The 17,648-nt window shown below is 50.9% G+C and overlaps 1 protein-coding gene across 1 annotated transcript in view; it reads left to right on the forward strand.

The window, feature by feature from the left end:
- Positions 1-778: 778 nt before the first annotated feature.
- Positions 779-17,648, forward strand: part of Phactr3 (phosphatase and actin regulator 3) — a 197,198-nt gene continuing 180,328 nt past the window's right edge. Inside the window, exon 1 of the mRNA XM_052181740.1 lies at positions 779-893. Coding sequence (XP_052037700.1) covers positions 779-893 — 115 coding nt within the window. The remainder of the gene's footprint in view (positions 894-17,648) is intronic.

Genomic DNA, 17,648 nt, shown 5'->3' on the forward strand with positions numbered 1-17,648 from the left:
ACCGGCGACCAGGTTCTGCTTGGAGAGTGCCTTCAAGGGAGGCACCGCCCTCCCCTCAGGGCTCCTCCTTTCATGTTGGCGGAAGGGAGTGGGGGAGGGGAGGAGGGCACGTGGCTGCTTTCTGTCCTAGAGCCCCAGGTATGGTGGTGGGCGGATCATAACCCAAGATCCAGCCCCTATATCTCTCTGGCCTCGGACAGTCCAGGTATTTGAGACCCCTCCCCATCACCACTCATTCTCACTCCCTGCTTCGTGACGTCATGCTCCTCGCGTGGCATGATGGGAGAATCCTAATGTTTTCCAACAGATGCTCCAAGAACAGCTTTCAGATTAAAGCAATTGCAAGAGCAAAGATTCTCCTTTTTCCCATTTTTTCGGGGGGGTGGGGGGTGGGGTGGGGGGAGGGAGCACCCCCAGACATTCCTGGACATCCCCCCCAGCCCCAAGCACGCCATAAACACTGACAAGAAAAAGTTTTTATTTCCTGGTTCAACTTTTTTTTTCCCCTGGAATATAAGCTGAAGAATGGGAATAAATACGAATAAATAACAAAGCGAGGCCGCGCAAGCCGGGATGCGCCTGGCTGCAGCCTGCAAGGCTTTTGTCTCCTCACCCTGAAGCCAGCCTGGCGTCCTCCTCCGTTCTTTTTCTTTCCTGGTCCCTTTTGCTTTTCCTTTTAAAAAAGACGCCCTCTCCAGCCCCCTCGCCGGTGACCTTGGCCGCCTAGGATGCTCTGATTCCGCATCTCCCTCCAACTTGCCCCCGCGTCGCCTTTCCCATGGCCGCATCCGAGGACGGCAGCAGCTGCCTTGTGTCGCGGGGCCGCTCGCAGAGTGACCCCAGCTTCCTCAGCGACTCCTCAGCCACCTCCACGGACGCCGGGGAGAACCCAGGTACTGGGCCCGGCGGGGGCGGCCAGGCGGGGTGGGGGAGACACGAGGCAGGTGGCATGGGGACCACGTCCCCACGCGCCACAGCCCCCACCCCCGCCTTTACTGGGGGGGGGGGGAACCGCGGCCCGATTCAGGTGCCACCAGGGCCCGTGATTCCTGTCCCCAGCACACAGGGCTGCCACGGAGCCCTTTGTCCGGAGAGGAACCGTTTTTTGCTGGTAGAGCTGGGTGCTCTGCAGTGTGCTCTGTTGGCTGGCTGCTGGTCATTGCATCCCCAGTAGGGAGTGCCACGGTGTGCAGCTGACTGACCAGGGGAAGGGTCCGTGGGCCACCTCCGCCCAGGGTTGGTGCCTACTCTGCCCTCTGTCCAGGCCCTCCTGTGGTCCTGCAGTCCCCACCCGAAGGATCAGGGCAGCAGTATACTCCTGCAGCCACCTTGCCCAAGGTTTTCACTGGGCACCAGGACTCCAGCCTGGTCCAGTGCACCTGGGCGCACCCACCTCCCGGGACAGGTGTGCTGGACAGAACTGCTGTGGGGAAATGAAGGGTGTGAGCCCGCTTGCCCGCCCGCCCGCCCGGCAGAGCTGGTTTTCTTTTCCACTCTGCCGGCTTGTCCACTCCTCCCTAGTCAAGGCAATGTGGATTGTTTAGGTGATAAACAGGTCACAGAGGCTTCTATGCGGCTTGACTGATGACTTCCCTGGGACCAAGAAAGGCCTAATGAAGCAGGAGGGGGTGGGCTGTGTGTGCTCTGTCACCATGGAGACGCAGGAAGCAAAGTGATCATTAAAACCTTTCTCTACCAGAAGGCAATTTTCACTTCTGGGGAGAAGTCAGAGCTTCTGAAATGGATCTTTTAAAATAAAAAATGAAAGCTGGTGTGTTGTGTCAAGTGGGGGGCTCAGTTCTGTGTCTTCATGAGGTGCCGTCCCTTGTAGTTGTTGTTTGGTGACACCTTGCCTTCCTTTGTACACTTCTCTTGAAATGCAAGGATCCCTGAATGGGGACTGAATGGTGTTAAATGATCATCAAATGATGGCATTAGATCCCAGGGGCCAGCCAAGACTGGCTTTGTGCAGAGAGATTCCACAAGAGCTATTCGAACTGCCCGGAAAACCCCCTTTTAAAAAGTAGGGACCCCTACTTTTCCATTGAGGGTCCCCAATGGAGGAGTTAGGGGGAGGACTGAAGGAACTGAAGGGGATTGCAACCTCATAGGAAGAACAGCAATATCAACCAACCAGACCCCCCAGAGCTCCTAGGGACTACCGCCAACCAAGGGGTACACATGGAGGGTCCTGTGACTCCAGCTACATATGTAGCAGAGGGTTGCCTTACTGGCATCAGTGAGAGGGGAGGCCCTTGGTCCTGTGGAGGCCCCAGTGTAGGGGGATGCTAGAGTGGCGAGGTGGGAATTGGGGGGCAGAGGGGGAAGCACCTTCATAGAGGCAAAGGGGAGGGAGGATGGGATGGGGAGGTTGTGGAGGGGAAACCTGGAAGGGGCCAACATTTGAAATAACCAATGTAAATAAATAAATAAAAATAAAGTCGCTCTGTGGGTTCCAGGACCTGTTATGGAAATTTTAAGCCATAAACCCACCCAAATCTTATGTCTTTGTTAGGACTTTGACACAGGCAGTCACACCTGTTTACATCAATGTGCCAGGAGGGGGACTCCCTGACTCTAAGAGGGCAAGTTGATTTCTGTAGTTTCCAGGGCAGGCTGCATCAGGCAGACCCTGAAGTCACTAATGGAGTCTCTCTCCCCTTGGTTGTGTGTGGCACCCCTGTCGATAGCTTTCCTAGCTCTTGGAGATACCACGAAAGGTGAATGGTCCCTTCCCAGACAGTCACTTCCTCTCCTTTCTCTCTTTGGCAGTAAAAAGAGGCAGACTTGAAATGGAAATTATGGAGGATTTAGTAGCTTTTTGGCTGTCTGCAAGCTGATGCAGTCGTGGGCGGCAGTGGCAGGTTTGGCAGGTGGGCTGCTATCTGTCCATGAGGGAGCAGGGAGGAGGACTCCGATGCTCGGGATGAAGTCTAGCATGGGAGACCATGCACTGGCTCGCTCAGTTGGTGGGTCAGGATGGTCAAAATGGAACCAAGTGAGCAGCTGTGGGCACGTGAAAAGTCTAAAATGGCAGGAATGGTAGGGCCAGGTGGTGAGGTCTGGACTGTGTTCAGCTGTGGAGTTCTGGCCGAAAGGAGAATCTTCAGGTTGGGAGAGATCCACAGACCTGAAGCAGGAAGGTTGGGGTGTGGAAGGTGCTCGCATACTCCTGTTGGTGGGAGACACGCTAAATTGTGATGTACTACCTGATTGTCTGGGATGTGCCTTTTAGAATTCTTTTTATTTTTTTAAGTATCTCAATAGGGCCTGTCCACCCATCCTATGTCCACCCACCTACCCTGGTATGATCGCTTATAATACATATGACTTGGGGCTTCCAGAGAATCTGGTGTTCTAGTTAGTTCTTGGCACAGCCCTTCATCTGACCCTCCATGCGGGCTCTCTTCCCTCTGGCTACCTGCTGCTCTAACTGGGCCCTCCTGAATGCTGAGCCCAGCCATAACCACACAATGGCCGGATTCGGTACATAGAAGAATGGCCTACCTCTGTCTAGAGTCTTTATTTTTATAAAACCATCCTAAATTGCTTTTGCCCTTCCCCAAGGCATTTTAATTTAACAGCATTCTCTTAGTCAAATCTTAAAAAACATTCTTGGAAAAGTAAGCTCAGGCTGTTTCGACCCCTTCCTTCTGCCCGTCAGTACTATCCTGTAGTCCCCAACTCTGATATTTCCTCTTCCTTCCCTGTAGTTAGGACCAGATGGGTGGAAAGGAGCCATGGGGGTGTGTCATGTCTTCACTGTGTGGTCTAATTGCCTTGGCCATGGGGAGCTACCGTACCAGTCTGTGTTTGATTAGAGAATTCTTACCCTGGGGAGATGTAACTGAATGTCTAGTCCTTCTCCCCTCTAGAGAACCAATGACTGATCCACGTACAATTCTATCACAATCTAATATGGGGAAACCCATGAGTTTATTGGGCTTCCTTACAGAACATGGATGGGTGGCTACTTACAGGAACATGGGTAACTTCAAAACAGCTACACTGCCAGAGGATCCAACCCCAGCGTGGATAACAACTGTCTGGAGTGGTATGAACAGAGATCCTCACCTGCCTCCCGTGGTCTCATACAGTCTAACACTGCCCAAGGCCACAAGGTCATGTTTCATTAGGGACACAGGACATAATTATATACAACTAGCAGGGAGGTGAGGGAAGGAGGGTCTGGGATCTCAGGTTGGGGTTCAGTAGCCCTTTAACCCCTCCTCTGTAAGAGAACCTCTTCAGTCAATGTGGCTGACCTCAAGGGTCTTTTGCAGGTAGTCCCAGTAGATGGGATAGAGATAACAACTGTTATCTGACCAGAGAACAGCATTTCCCAGCCGCCTCTTCCCTCTAAGCAGTCATGCGTTGGCAGTCGGAGGAATGTGCTTTCTAGTTTAGCTATGAGGAGTTGTGTTGTGTCCAGTGTTTACCTATAATGGGCAACATGGTGCTGGCCGGAGCATAGGCTGACCGGTGCTCATATGTTAGCCAGATGCTAGCTCACGGGATCTCCTCGCCACGTGAGTCCACACTTGTTACCTTAATGACATTACCACTTTTGCTCAGTGAATACTGTTTCACACTCCTTACGGAGCTGCTTGCAGAAGGTGACACTACCATCTGCCCCAAATCTCGCCAACACCCCAGGTCGCAAACGCATGTTCCTTAGCACGAAGCGTGACAAATGGGGTCTTGTGATAACTTGCAATTCCTCAGTTGCACTGAGCTCATTCTTGTGGCTTCCTCTTGTACAGAGTTTCTCAGCATCCCCATCTAGGGCATGGACTGGCTTGCAGGGATGAAGTCACCTCCCCCAAGTTGGTTGTCCCTGTGTGTGTCAATGTCTCAACTCCAATCATGGCTCCCTCTGCAACTAGCAGGGTTCTCTTTGTAAATTGCACTTTGCCCCTAAAGTGGGGTGAGGTGTTCTTCCAGAATGAAACTTGCAGCAAGCCATGGAGTGTCGGGACAAGCTTCTCTCCTTTCAAGGAGCTCAGAGTCCCCAGGGGACTTTCTGTCCTTGAGCCATCAGGTCGCCCCCTGCACCCCATCTTGTCTTCATACTTCCCTCTCCAGCCGTCTCCTGTCTGGGTCTTTCTTCCTCCAGGTGTTTCCTCGTGCTACCCTCTGTCTTTCCTTTGTCCTCTTTCACCTCATCTTCTTGGGCCCAGATGTCAGGACCACAGAGCAGCCCACAGCCACTCATAATGCCTCTTGAAGTATTTCTGTGTGGCCTCAGATGGACCTCCATCCAGGCTTTGTCTCGGAGGGACTGTTGTATAACGAAGTAGTACCTCCAGCCAAGGCTTCTCTGCTCAGTGATCTTGTCCTTGGTGGTCAGGGTCTCCCTGGGTGGCAGGGCCATCCTGTGCATTTTAAGGTACAGAGTGACCCCCTGACCTTTATCCTTGATCAACTGGTGAGGTTTGGGATGGGCCAGGTGGGAATGAGCCAGGAGGAGCTTACAGCTCTCTTCTACAGAGGTGGAGCACCTTTGCCTTGTGGCTCAGAGAACAAGGAATACCCTTTTCTTCCCTCCAGAGCTGCAGGCTGATGTTGAGACGCAGCCCTGTAGACTCTGGTGGAGGGTACCTGCTTCCTCAATGGCACATTCCTCCTATAGCTGGGCAGAAGCTCCAGCTGGTTGTGATGTTCTCCTTATCAGAGTTTCATCATGGGACACCGGGTCTTAACACCTCCTTCTCCCAGAGCCTCTGGCCTCCTGGAAACTTTCACTTGCCCTTTGAACTCCCACTCTAGGACCCGCCTCCCTTCCCACCCTGGAGACTACCTCAAACTTGACTTTTGTCTCCTTCTCTTTCTTTCTCTCATGTGCTCTACAGGAGAGCAGGTCTGTGATGTGGCGATTGGTTCTGGGCATGCCTTCATTCCTGACCCTCAGGGGGGTCCTCTGCCTGGGGGTAGTAAGGAGCACAGGGCAGTATCAGCAGCCCAGATCACAGCTTTCTATTTGTATTCCTCGAGTGTTCCCTTCCTCCCGAGTCCTGAGTTCTGGGAATCTCCCTCTGGCCCCGTGCAGAGCAACTACATGTTTTAATTAGCATTAGAAACTATGCAGTAATTACCTTGTCAGTTTTTTCAGGGTTATTAAAAATAAAAACTACATGCTTTATGAAAACAGAGTCTGAAAACTTGCAGTGTTTTCTACTGATTATGGAGGTGTGGGGTGTCCACACAGAACGTGATTGGATGCTTCTGGAGTTCCTTTTCCCTGTCTCCCACATAGAAGCCAGTGGCAATGAGTAGTGTTTTTGGTATTAGCCATGGCTGGTTAGTACTGAGCATATTATTTGCAAATATGTCAGAGCATAGCTCTCTTTCTGTCTTCTTGACCACACAGCTCCACCTTCCTCCTTTGATTTGATGGACACCTCAAACTCCTGCTTTCCTCCTTTGATTTGATGGGCATCTCACATCCCCACCTTCCTTATTTGATCTGATGGACATTTTCTGGCCTGACCATCACTCTAGCCACTAGTTGCAGGTTTCATCTTGAACACACATGAAACAAAGTACATTAGAATGACAATAGCATTTCCTCACATACATTGGCCCCTTTTCAAGTGCTTGGTGGTCATGTGACAGTATGGTCTCCATGCTGGAAACTGCAGATCTAGAATGTTCTAGCCTGCAGACAGTTTGCTGACCAGTGATGCTCTGACCAGTGATGCTCCTTGAAAGACTGATTCCCCAGGACTGACTGACAGATGTGCTAGTATATTTCTGTGGTCTTAGGTCTCATGCTGGAGGGAGTCCCGGCCTTCCTTGGTCTGATTATGTCAAAGATAGCCTGAGCAACTTAGACAGTCTCTTAAAATTAAAAATTGAAAGGAGACTGGAGAAAAAACTCAGTGGTAGAATGCTTGTCAAGTAAGCCCAAGGCCCCAGGCTCCCCCGCGGTACTGAAATGGCATAAGGGCGAGTTACTGGCCTGCATCTAGAATGGTCAGGGTTAGAGAATTCTGCCGGTCCACTGTGAGGACGTTTGGGGACATTGCTATTAGGTGTCACCACATCCCAGGTTCTCCTGGAATGATCCCATCTGTCATTAACAAGTCCAGGGAAGCTGTGAACTAGTGAAGAGGAAGGTAGAGAGCTAAAATGGATACTGTGTGGGCCAGTCCAGTGCCCTGGTGCCTAGCTCTGTCAGGGTTGGGGACAATGTCCCTCAGGGTCAAGCGCTTATGTCAGTTACTGATGACAGGATGATGGGGAGGGGATCCAGATTCCTTTCTGTATTCTGGTCCTCCATATGTCAAAGACACATGATGTGTGTGCAGCTGACCCCTAGACATTGACTCCAAAGGCTTCCAACACCTCCTTCTGTTACTTGCGTTCCTCTGCCCCCAGCTCCTTGATGTGGAGACGGCCTTACTTCTGCATCCAAGTTTATAGCCAGGACCTGCACTGAATCTCCACTTTATCTTCTGTCCTAACAGCTACTGGTTAGCGTGCTGGTCTTCGGTGAGTGAGTTCGGATGTGTCTTTGCTGGTTATCTTGCTATGATGAGCTTGTTATCTTTGCCAGTCATCTTGACTTCTAGGGAAGGGCCTGCTCTGGAGGGGAAGGAGCCTGTCAGGGAAGACTGGCGGCTTGGAGCAGGTGGGGGTGTACAGAGTGGGATGTCCTAGGATCGGCAGAGTAGACGGAGATACTACAGGAATCAAAGCAGCTTTCCTCTAATCATGTGTGTGAGAGAACTTGAGACCCATTATTCCTAGCTTTGAAAAGCTTTTCATCCCATACCCTACAACTCATTTTATTCAGGGGCACAACTGCAGTCTCTATAGGACTTCAGAATCATGGAGGGAACCTGGCATAAAGGTAGCCCCTAGTGGGGTAGTGGCCCAATAGACCGCCTCTTCCAGGAACTGTCATGGTAATCCACATTTTAATGAAAGATGTAATTTGTAATATTGACAACTCAACCAGTTAGGTCTTGCTTTGACTTGATGGTTTAAATAAATTAGATCAGGGTCTTCCCTGGGGCAGGAAAATGGCTCTGTGACATTCTTACTGTGTCCTGGCTACAACATGACTTCTTCACCTCCAGTGAAAGGCACAGGGTGTCTAAATGCTAGGCATGACTTGGCTTTCTTGGAGCCCTGTCAGGGACAACCATTCTTGTATACCAACTTGGCCAGAAGGGCATTGGATGGCCATTCTCAGGTGCAAGGGATGCTGGGAAGTGTAGTTTTTAGTTTGATAGGTGCATAGTACATTCCTAAAAGGAGCAGATGCAATGCTGAGGGTGTGACTTAATGGTAGGGCACTTGCCTAGTAGTTATGGGGGCCTAGGTTTGATTCCTGGTGATGTAAAGAAAAAGAGGAGCCAGCACATAGTTAGCGAGACCAGTGTTGGTGCATTTAACCACTCAGTCACGGTCACTGCCACATCAAATTAAAAACATATCATGTGACCAAACCAAACCATGTTGGTTAATGGCTTAGAGTTTGTGACTTGCATGAGAGGCTGACACCATCCTTACATTTTATGTTTCTTATTCCTAATAAATAATTCTTGGGCCAGACTGCATGACCCAGGCCTGGAAATTGTGGACATCCAAAATTCACTGAGTGGTATTTATCCAGGGAACAAGACAGAGGAAACCACTATCTGTGCCAGAGTCCAGTCTTAAGTGACCAATCACTGAAGGGGAATGAGCTTGTTGTCATTTCTTGTGACACAAGGAACAAACCAAATGCCCTTCAGTTTTCCCTCAATGACCAAAGGGCTAACCCACCTGCGGTCACATACATGTTTAGGTTCTACGTGACAACTGTAGGTGGTGGTCACTCACATACGTGACCGTGGTCCTGTAAGATTGTGTTCCTGAGGACACTGAAGTGCAGACACACTCTTCAATATGTGTGCAGTAAAAGTCACTCCTCAGCCGGGCCGTGGTGGTGCACACCTGTAATCCCAGCACTCTGGGAGGCAGAGGCAGGAGGATTTCTGAGTTTGAGGCCAGCCTGGTCTACAGAGTGAGCTCCAGGACAGCCAGGGCTACACAGAGAAACCCTGTCTTGGGGGAAAAAAAATCCATTAAAAAAAAAAAGCCACCCCTCAGAATGCGGGTCCCGCTGTTAAGCCAGGTGGGCCTGGCTTAAAGAGTTGGCTTAAAGTCTGTTTCCATGAGCTTGATGCTCCGCCCATCCTGCCTGCCCCACTGAATCTCCCCCTCCCTCTCCCCTCCCGCCCTTTTTCTGTGTGAGCATGAATGTGTGCATGTTGTATACGCAGCCAAGTGTGTTGAGTGCATGTGTGTGTGCATGAGGTCAGAGGTCAACCTCAGATATCCTTCCTCTGGAGGTATTTATCATGTTTTTTATTTGATTTCTTTCTTTCTTTTCTTTTCTTTTCTTTTCTTTTCTTTTCTTTTCTTTCTTTCTTTCTTTCTTTCTTTTCTTCTTTTTTTTTTTTTAGAAATAAAATCTATTACTGACCTGGAGCTTTTTTTTTTTTTTTTTTTTTTTTTTTAAGATATTTGCTTTGTTTACATTTCAAATGGTATCCCTTTCCTCCTTACCCCTCGAAAACCCCCTATCCCATCCCCCTTCCCCTGCTTATCAAGAACCCCCCCCACACACACACACACAGATTTTCCTGACCTGGCATTCCCCTACACTGGGACGTCAAGCCTTCACAGGACCAATGGCCTCTCCTCTCATTGATGTCTGAAATCAATGCTACTACTCTACTACTGCTACTATGTAGCTCCTCTTTGGTTGGTGGTTTAGTCCCTGGGAGCTCTGGGGTTACTGGTTGGTACATATTATTGTTCTTCCTGTGGGGCTGCAACCCTCTTCAGCTCCTTGGTCCTTCCTCTAGTTGCGACCTGGAACCTTTTAAGCAGTCTGGCTGGGCAGTAAGTACCAGGGGTCCTCTGTCTCCCTGTCCCCAGCACTGGGATGAGAAGTGTGCACATCCATGCCTGGCCTCTGGGGGTGGAACTCGGGTCCTTGTGCCTGCACACAAGCGCTTCACTCGCTGTGCCATCTCCTGGCTCCTGTACCTCACTGGGAAGCCAGCTCCTTCAGATGGAGCTGTCTGTACAGGGCACACCCATCTGTGGTCCCTTAAGTGCAGGGTGTCTGCCCCCTTCCATTTCCCACCTCATTTAACTAGAATGGCCATCAAGACAAGCGCTTTATTCACTGAAAGTCAAGCTAGCTGATGGCAGAGAGTCAGTCAGCCGCGTGCAGACCTGTGGAAGGTCCCTGCTCTGATGGCTGCGGCTCCTGTTGTCATCTTGTGGGCTCATCAGTCAGCATGGACAGTGCTTAGTTGGCAGCTGTATAATGTCTCTGCCAGGGTGTGAGGGGAGGGCAGGAGCCAAGTCTGTATCACCTGAGAAACTTATTCGTTGCATTATGAAGTTGTTTTGAATAGAAGACTTTTTATAAATTGTCCAAACACTTGCCTGTCTCAGTACTTTTACTAATGAACCATGTGTCTGTTAACTATTCATCATCACCACCACCACCACTATCATCATCATACCTCTTCCCTTGTGTTCTTTCTTGAATGTCTGCATCCATATGAAGATTAAAATCATCCTAAGAATTTTAACTAAAGTCGGAAGAGAGCCCAGGAGTCGTCTTCTTGCTTCTCTTTGGAGGACAGCCCAGGCTTAGGTGGTGCTTTCCTGGGATTAAGTTGTTCCTCAGATCACGTGAGCTACCCGGACTTCCTTCAGCCCCAGGACTGTCCCTACTGTCCCTGCTCCTGCTCTGAGGGTCTGCCTGCGCGGCCTTTATTATTCTTTTATGTTTTCTGTATGAACAGAGATATGGTTTCTCTGTAGAGAAGCCTCCTAACCAAGTGTGCAGCTTCTGCACCTGTGGATTCAACCAACGCTGGCTCGAAGTGTCAGAACAGTGTCATTCATACTAACCACGTGTAACCTTTTCTTTCCCACTTTGGGATTGGAACCCAGGATCTTGTCTGGCAAGTGCTCTGCAGAGAGTGATTTTCCCAGCTCTCACAGGCTGGTGTATGGTGTGTGTGTGTGTGTGTGTGTGTGTGTGTGCTGTCTATGGTGTATATGGTGTGTGGTTGGTATGTGTGTGTCGTTGGTGTGTGTGTATGGTTGGTGTGTGTGTGTGGTAGGTGTGTATGTGTGGCTGGTGTGGCTGGTGTGTGTGTGGTGTGTGTGTATGGTATGTGTGCATCATGAATGTGTGTGTGTGTTGTGTGTGGTTACGGTATGTGTTTTTGGTTTGTATGTGATGTGTGTGTCTGGTGTATGTAGTGTGTGTGTGCGTATGTATGTGTGTGTGTGTGTGTGTGTTTGTATACTTGTGTGTGGAGGCCAGAGGTCAACATGGGATGCCTTTTTGAGCTATTTCTCTCCACATCCTTTTAAGGATGGGTCAGTCACTGAACCTGGCACTTATGTGTAGTTTGGTCTGGTAAGCTACAGGGATCGCTTTTCTTCCTCAGCACTAGGACTGCAGGTGGATGGCTGTGCTCAGACAGTGTGTTTATGTGGGTGAACTCGGGTCCTCATACTTGCTCAGCATATTACAGTGGTGCCATCTTTATTTATGTTTCTGTGTGTGTGTGTGTGTGTGTGTGTGTATTTGGGCACCCATGTGTGTGTGCGTGTGTGCATACACATGCGGAGGTCAGAGGGAAACTCCTTGGTGTTGGCTCTCTTCTACCTGTGGGACGTGGAGATCCAGCTCAGGTGGTCAGCTTTGCTGGTGAGCCACCTTCCCGGCCCCTTCACAAATGTTTAAAATTGTCACCATTCTCTCAGCCACCTGGTTCGGCAACAGCTAACAGTATTCCCAGCATAGTTGGCATCATAAGCCATCTGGAGATGACTTAAAGCACCCAGGAAGGTAGATAGGCTCTAGGCAAACCAACAGCCATTGTTGTCAGGGACTTGAATCCCGATGGATCATGGTCCTAGATCAATCCTCATAGATACCCAGTGGGGACTGGGTAATTTTTTTAAAAAAACATATGTTTTAGTGGAAAAGGAAAATGGGCTCAAAATATGCATACTGCCATAGTGGCCAATAATTGAAGTCCAGACAGATCCTGAAGGTCTTGCCTGAGGTACAGGTGGTGGAGGCCGCAGCATGATGCAGCCTCTGCCATCTGTCATCACGCATTGCTCTGTGGTCCTGTGATGGCTTTTTCTCCATCAGCTGATATATACGTGCTTGGATGTGCATGGAGAGTGGATGGGGCGATACAGAGAGGGCCGCACAGCCTGTAGAGCTTCTCTGTCTGACTGGAGCATCCACAGGTGAAATCCAGGCTATGTGTGTGGTACATGCTAGACACATTGTTTCTGCTCCTTCTCTGCAGAGCTACAGGCTTACAGAAGTACCCTAGTGCCACATCCCCACCCCCAGGTGGTCTTCAGCAGCATACTTCAGGCCGGTGGTGCCTGCAAGCTGGTTGGCAGGTGACCTCAGTTAGGGTCAACATTGGCTGTTCTCGGTGTGTCTGTTATTTATCTCAAGCCTGTGGTCCAGCCCAGCTATTTTTGTCTTGGGCAGGGGTGGAAATAAACACATGGGCCTTTCAGGGTCAACATGTTCTCCTACAGATTCTATTGGAGTTGACACATGGGCCAGCTTCAGGCCAAGGGAAGAGTTTCCACTGTGCTCCTTTGATGGTCCTGGGGATATACTCTTAAGACTGGCCAGTGCTGCCACAGACCCCCCAGTGGGTCCCCATTCAGTGGCCTCCTGGAATCAGGTTCATCTTATAGTCTCCTGCCATTTCTGATTTGGAGTACCTTGATGTTAGGCAGTCAACTGGCCAGGCCCTGAAGGACATAGGCAGGAATGTGGACTCTGGGGTCAGAATTTCTGGGTATTAGCCCACTGTGGTCACAGTGTGATTTTGTCAGGCCCATCTGACATCTCTGAGTCTCAGTTCTCTTACATGGACAGTGAGGGTTACTCAGGGTAGTGACTACTCAGAAGGGCACTTTGTTTATTGAGCATAGTCCCTGGAACCTAGGACTGGCTCAGCCCCTGTGGGCCATCTGCAGCTTCCCCTCCAGGGAAGAGCTTCCACTGCAGGCATGGAGTGTCTCCTGTGTACCTTGGTACGTGACAGAGGAAAGCTGTGCTCCACTGCTTCTCCACAGCTTCCAGATTCCCCATCAGTCACTGGGATAGCTCACTGCTGCCAAGGAAGATCTAGCCTCTCCCAAGGAATTTTCAACTCTGCTTTGCACAGCCTGGAACAGTAGGGTGCACAGGGCTTCCCTCCTTCAAGGCATTCCCTGGGAGAACCAGAATGCCAAGGTCAGAGGATGATTCAGAGGGCAGCTGGGGCTCTAGGCTCAGACTGACCCCATATACCAGCAGTCCCTCAGGTTCTAAGGACTGCATGGGCTCTGGAAGGTGGGTGTGTGCCGGGTGTTTTGCACTCTGCTGGCCCACTTTCCCAGAGTCCCTGCAATGGCTGATCCATTTCAGTATGAGGCTGGAGCTTTAGGGAGCATTTCTGTCTTCTCTCTCTGGATTTCTACTTTCTCTCCCTGGTCTCCACAGGGAGGGGAGTAGTTGGGAATGTTTACTGACATATCACAGGGCCATCCACACATACTGTCCCATGCTTCAGATGGTCTAGCCTGGTCTGACCAGCCTTTCAGTGGACATGAAAGGCCAGCGTCCTCTTTGTCAGTCTCAGGAAGCTAATGCGACTAACCTGGCCTTTAGATAATTGTTCCACGCAGCGTGGATGTTTGGATCCGATTATCCCTAACATTTTCTTTGGTCTTTCCCACTTTCTATCCTGTTCTGGCATCCTTTAGCTAAGGGTTTGGGCTGTTCTAAGCTCCATGTTCAGCCACCTTGTGAACATCCTTGTGGGTGCACAATACTCTGTGCCCACCCTGAATGTGCAGTCAGGGGGCTTTTGTCCAGTGGCCGATTCTTATCTCTGTTCACAGGTGACAAAGGAAAGCAAAAAGGGAGAAAGGAAAAGAAAATCTGAAAGGTGAAGCCACCAACCTCACGGTGACCTGAGGTTAAATGGTGTAGCCGTGATGGAAATCCCCTGGAGCTGGCAAAAACTGGCAGAGGGGCTCTGAGCCCAGCCTCAGGCTGGCACGCCTATTGCTAAAACAGGCCTGCACATTTGTGGATAATTAGTCTCTGTGTGGCTTTTAAAAATGAGCAGATCCAGTTTATTCCAGCAGGATGTGCACAGAGCAGCTGTTCTCCTGGGGGAGTGTCTGTACTTTCTTCTGACCGTTTGTCTTTCCTCTCTCTGCTGCTCTCCTGTCTGTGTGGGCATGAGCCGGAGGCCTCATCTCAATCAGTGACCCTTTGACAGGAGGACGAGGGCTTGTTTCCCTCAGCTTCCGTGGGCCCTGCTGCCATTTCACAGGTGACATTTCAGTGCTGGCGCTTCTTAGAGACAGGACTCAGGACTCAGGAGCTCTTCTCAGCATCGAGAGTCGGGGAGGAAGGGAAAGGCAGACACAGCAGCAGTGCTCACAGCAGGTGTGGTCCCTGTCCTCCTCCTCCCTCCCAGCACACTGTAAGCCAATTACAGTACCCAGCATGCTGCAGGCATGGGGCATGTGCAGTGAGCAAACCCACAGCCCCGCCTTCCTGCAATGAGTGGCAGAGTACGGGTGGGCTCCGGCAGGCTTGGCACAGGTGGCTAGCTGTATACCATCAAGCTAGGGGAGGTCTGTCCTGCTGCCATGTAAGGAAGGCACAGGGCCAGTAAGGACCAGTAAGGACCAGTAAGGACCAGCAAAGGCCAGCATACTCTGCAAGCTGGAGGAGGTTCTGAGATTGGGAAGATCACTTGAACAAGAGCAAGAGGCAGGCTAGAGGAAAGGGAAGGAACATATTGGGCCAAGCGAAGATCACTTACAAAAGCCCTGTAAGGGGGAGGGGAGAGCTTGGGGCGTCCACACAACTGGGACATCAAGTTGGAGAGTGTGGAAGGGTTATGCACAGAGCAGTGGTGGGAGACAAGCCAGGATCTGCCCGGCGGGCCCTTCTTAGGGGAAGGGATGGTCTCCTCTCAGCAAGAGCATGGGAAATCAGAGAGAGGAACATGTGTATGCAGTGTGTGCACTGACAGGAGGAGTCTGCACGCTGTGTGTGCACTGCTGACAGAATGATTCTGGCCCACATATTTCTAAGACCTTCCCCTAGTAAGAGCTTTTGGGGGGAACTGCTGAGGAAGGAGAGTATGGTCTGGGCTCACTGGGCAAAATGTCTGACTCAATTTCTGGCATGCCTGTGAGAAAATCATGACCCTCGTCTTCTTAGGGAGGCCAGTGTGCCTCCTGGGGCACTGTGTGGCATTTGGCCATGCAGTTGTGAAGCCAAGGGCTTTGCCAGTATGGACATGGGAGTTTTGTGGGACATGAATCCCACGTGAAGGGCAGCAATCTCTTTGGGGCTTGGTAGGGGAAGCTGATGGGTAGAGAAAGCCTGGGTGTTCTGACCCGGGAGTGATTGTCTAAGCCACCGTGAGCTTTGGGGCTTTGGACTTAGATTTTGGATAACGTTCTCCTCTTGGGATGTGGAGCTGGGATGGTGTCAGCTGGGCCATACTGAGTATTGACTGTACTTCTCTGCCAGGAGGGAGGGAGAGACTCTTAGTGACCTATGTCCTGTGCAGTTCCCCACCCACATGTGGAGAGGCTAGTAACAGAAACATCACTGAGCCTAGGCTGTGTGACATGGGGACATTTAACCCTGAGAAACTGTAATTACCCTCAGTCAGACTAACCCCATCAGATGTGTCCTGCCAAGGGGACAAAGCTCTTCATGTGTCTGAGATTAGAGTCTGGTATGGGGCTAGGGACAGTGGCCTTGTGGTAGGTGGTATGTGGGACAAGAGATACTTGTCCTGCTGCTTAGCCTGGCTTCTGATGACTAATGACAGAGAACACGGACATAAGCAGCTGTGCTTTGTTTGACCCAGGCCCCGGGTGAGTGTGGATATGGACTCTTCCCAGGGTCGGCTGAGAATGCAGACTGGTGACTTTGGCTGCAGCCAGGAAGGCTTAGCGAGAACCCCCAGTCTGGAGAGCCCAGCCCCTGTCCACAGAGCCATGGGCTGATAATGTGGCTTCAAAGTGTATGTCCTATTATGGTGGGGACTGATGGGGTGGGGGCTGCCGCTGTCCTTGCTTCCCGTCAGAAAGCTTGAGGTCACAAGGTAGGGCTGAAGAACAGCAGCCGCTTGCTGTCCCCTGGCCGTTGACTCAGTCCCGTAGCATACACAGGGTTGTTTCTCCAAGCCCCATAGATCTAGTAACCAGAGTTTCTTCCCCTTTCCCCTAAGGTCCTAATTAGGATTTGGAGAAGGAGACAAACTGAGCTCAGGTTGCTCTGACATCTGTGTGCCTGTCCCTGTCTGCCCAGCCCCTCACCAGCTGTAGGTCCTGCAGTTTACCTCCACCACCTACTTGGAGGGAGTAGTGGATTCTGCAGGTTGAGGGCTTTGTCTGAAACAGGGTCCCCTCCCTATTTCAGCAGATCCCAAGCTCCAGACATCTCCCTTATAACTGCGACTCGGGATGCCGGTCCTATGCGCCACACCCTCAGTAACCTCTGTTTACAGCCAGCTCCGGCTTTTATCCTTTGTTGCTGTTATGTATCCAGAGTGCGCCCGGATGTGAGGATGTGGCGACTGAGTGCTCCTTCCCTGCTTCTGGGCCTCTGGACTTTCTGGGTTTGCTCTCACGTTGGTCGTCAGTGTTCTGTGAGGAGGGCAGGGTGCCAGACTGTGGAATTTATGAATGTGGTGTGAGGGGCTGAGAAGAGCGTCTGTTCCCCTGCCCGGCTGCCTGCAGACTTACATACCTTGGGTATCCCAGGTGGTGCGTTGAGACAGGACTTTCCCCCTGCTGGGAACTGTGTGCCAGCTAGACAGGGCCAGTGTGTGTGCCCCGTGTCACCTGGGGTCCGATGGCTCTTCAGCAATCTCTGCCAATAACTTGGGTAAAGACAGATGCCCCAGCACCGTTCTGCCTTTCAAGTGTCCCGGTCCTGTCCTGGGCACTATAGCTGCCTTGAGAGCTTCTAACTCATCCTAATATAACAGAGTAGTGGTACCTTTGTTTTTGCTTTTTGTTTTCCATTTTAAATTATCATTAGTTTTGGTTCTATAGGAATACTGTAAAGAGAGGAGAGAATCTTCTTCTAGCTATCCCATGCTGCTTTCCTGTTCTGACATTCAGTAAGACTAGTGATTAAGCTTTCCTTGTTATGTCCCTTCCTTCCCCTGCCCTCCCCCACTCTCTCAGCCATGACTGACTTATGGCTACAAGCAGAGGCTCACACTGTGCTCAGAAGCCTTTCAGTCCTCTCAGAGCTTTCTCTACCCCAGGTTACCCTCCAGGTGACACCAGGCATTTAGTTGTCTCCTTGCTGGGACCTTTCCTCTTGCTGCTTCTGCATGACCCTTCAGTTGTGACCATGGCCGATGGGCCACTTAGAGAGTGAACTTTGACCCAGAGCTTCATTTTTAGTCTCTCCTCTGCCACTGTGTCTGTGGAGCCCCGAGCTGTGCAGCAGACCCCTCTCCATGTCCTTTGTGGGTTCTGTGGCCATGCCGCCTCACTCCAAGCGTGCGACACCGGCCAGCTTTGTCTGTGGGAGCCTC

The sequence above is a fragment of the Apodemus sylvaticus genome, chromosome 5 (assembly GCF_947179515.1).
Source record: "Apodemus sylvaticus chromosome 5, mApoSyl1.1, whole genome shotgun sequence".
Classification (NCBI taxonomy): domain Eukaryota; kingdom Metazoa; phylum Chordata; class Mammalia; order Rodentia; family Muridae; genus Apodemus; species Apodemus sylvaticus.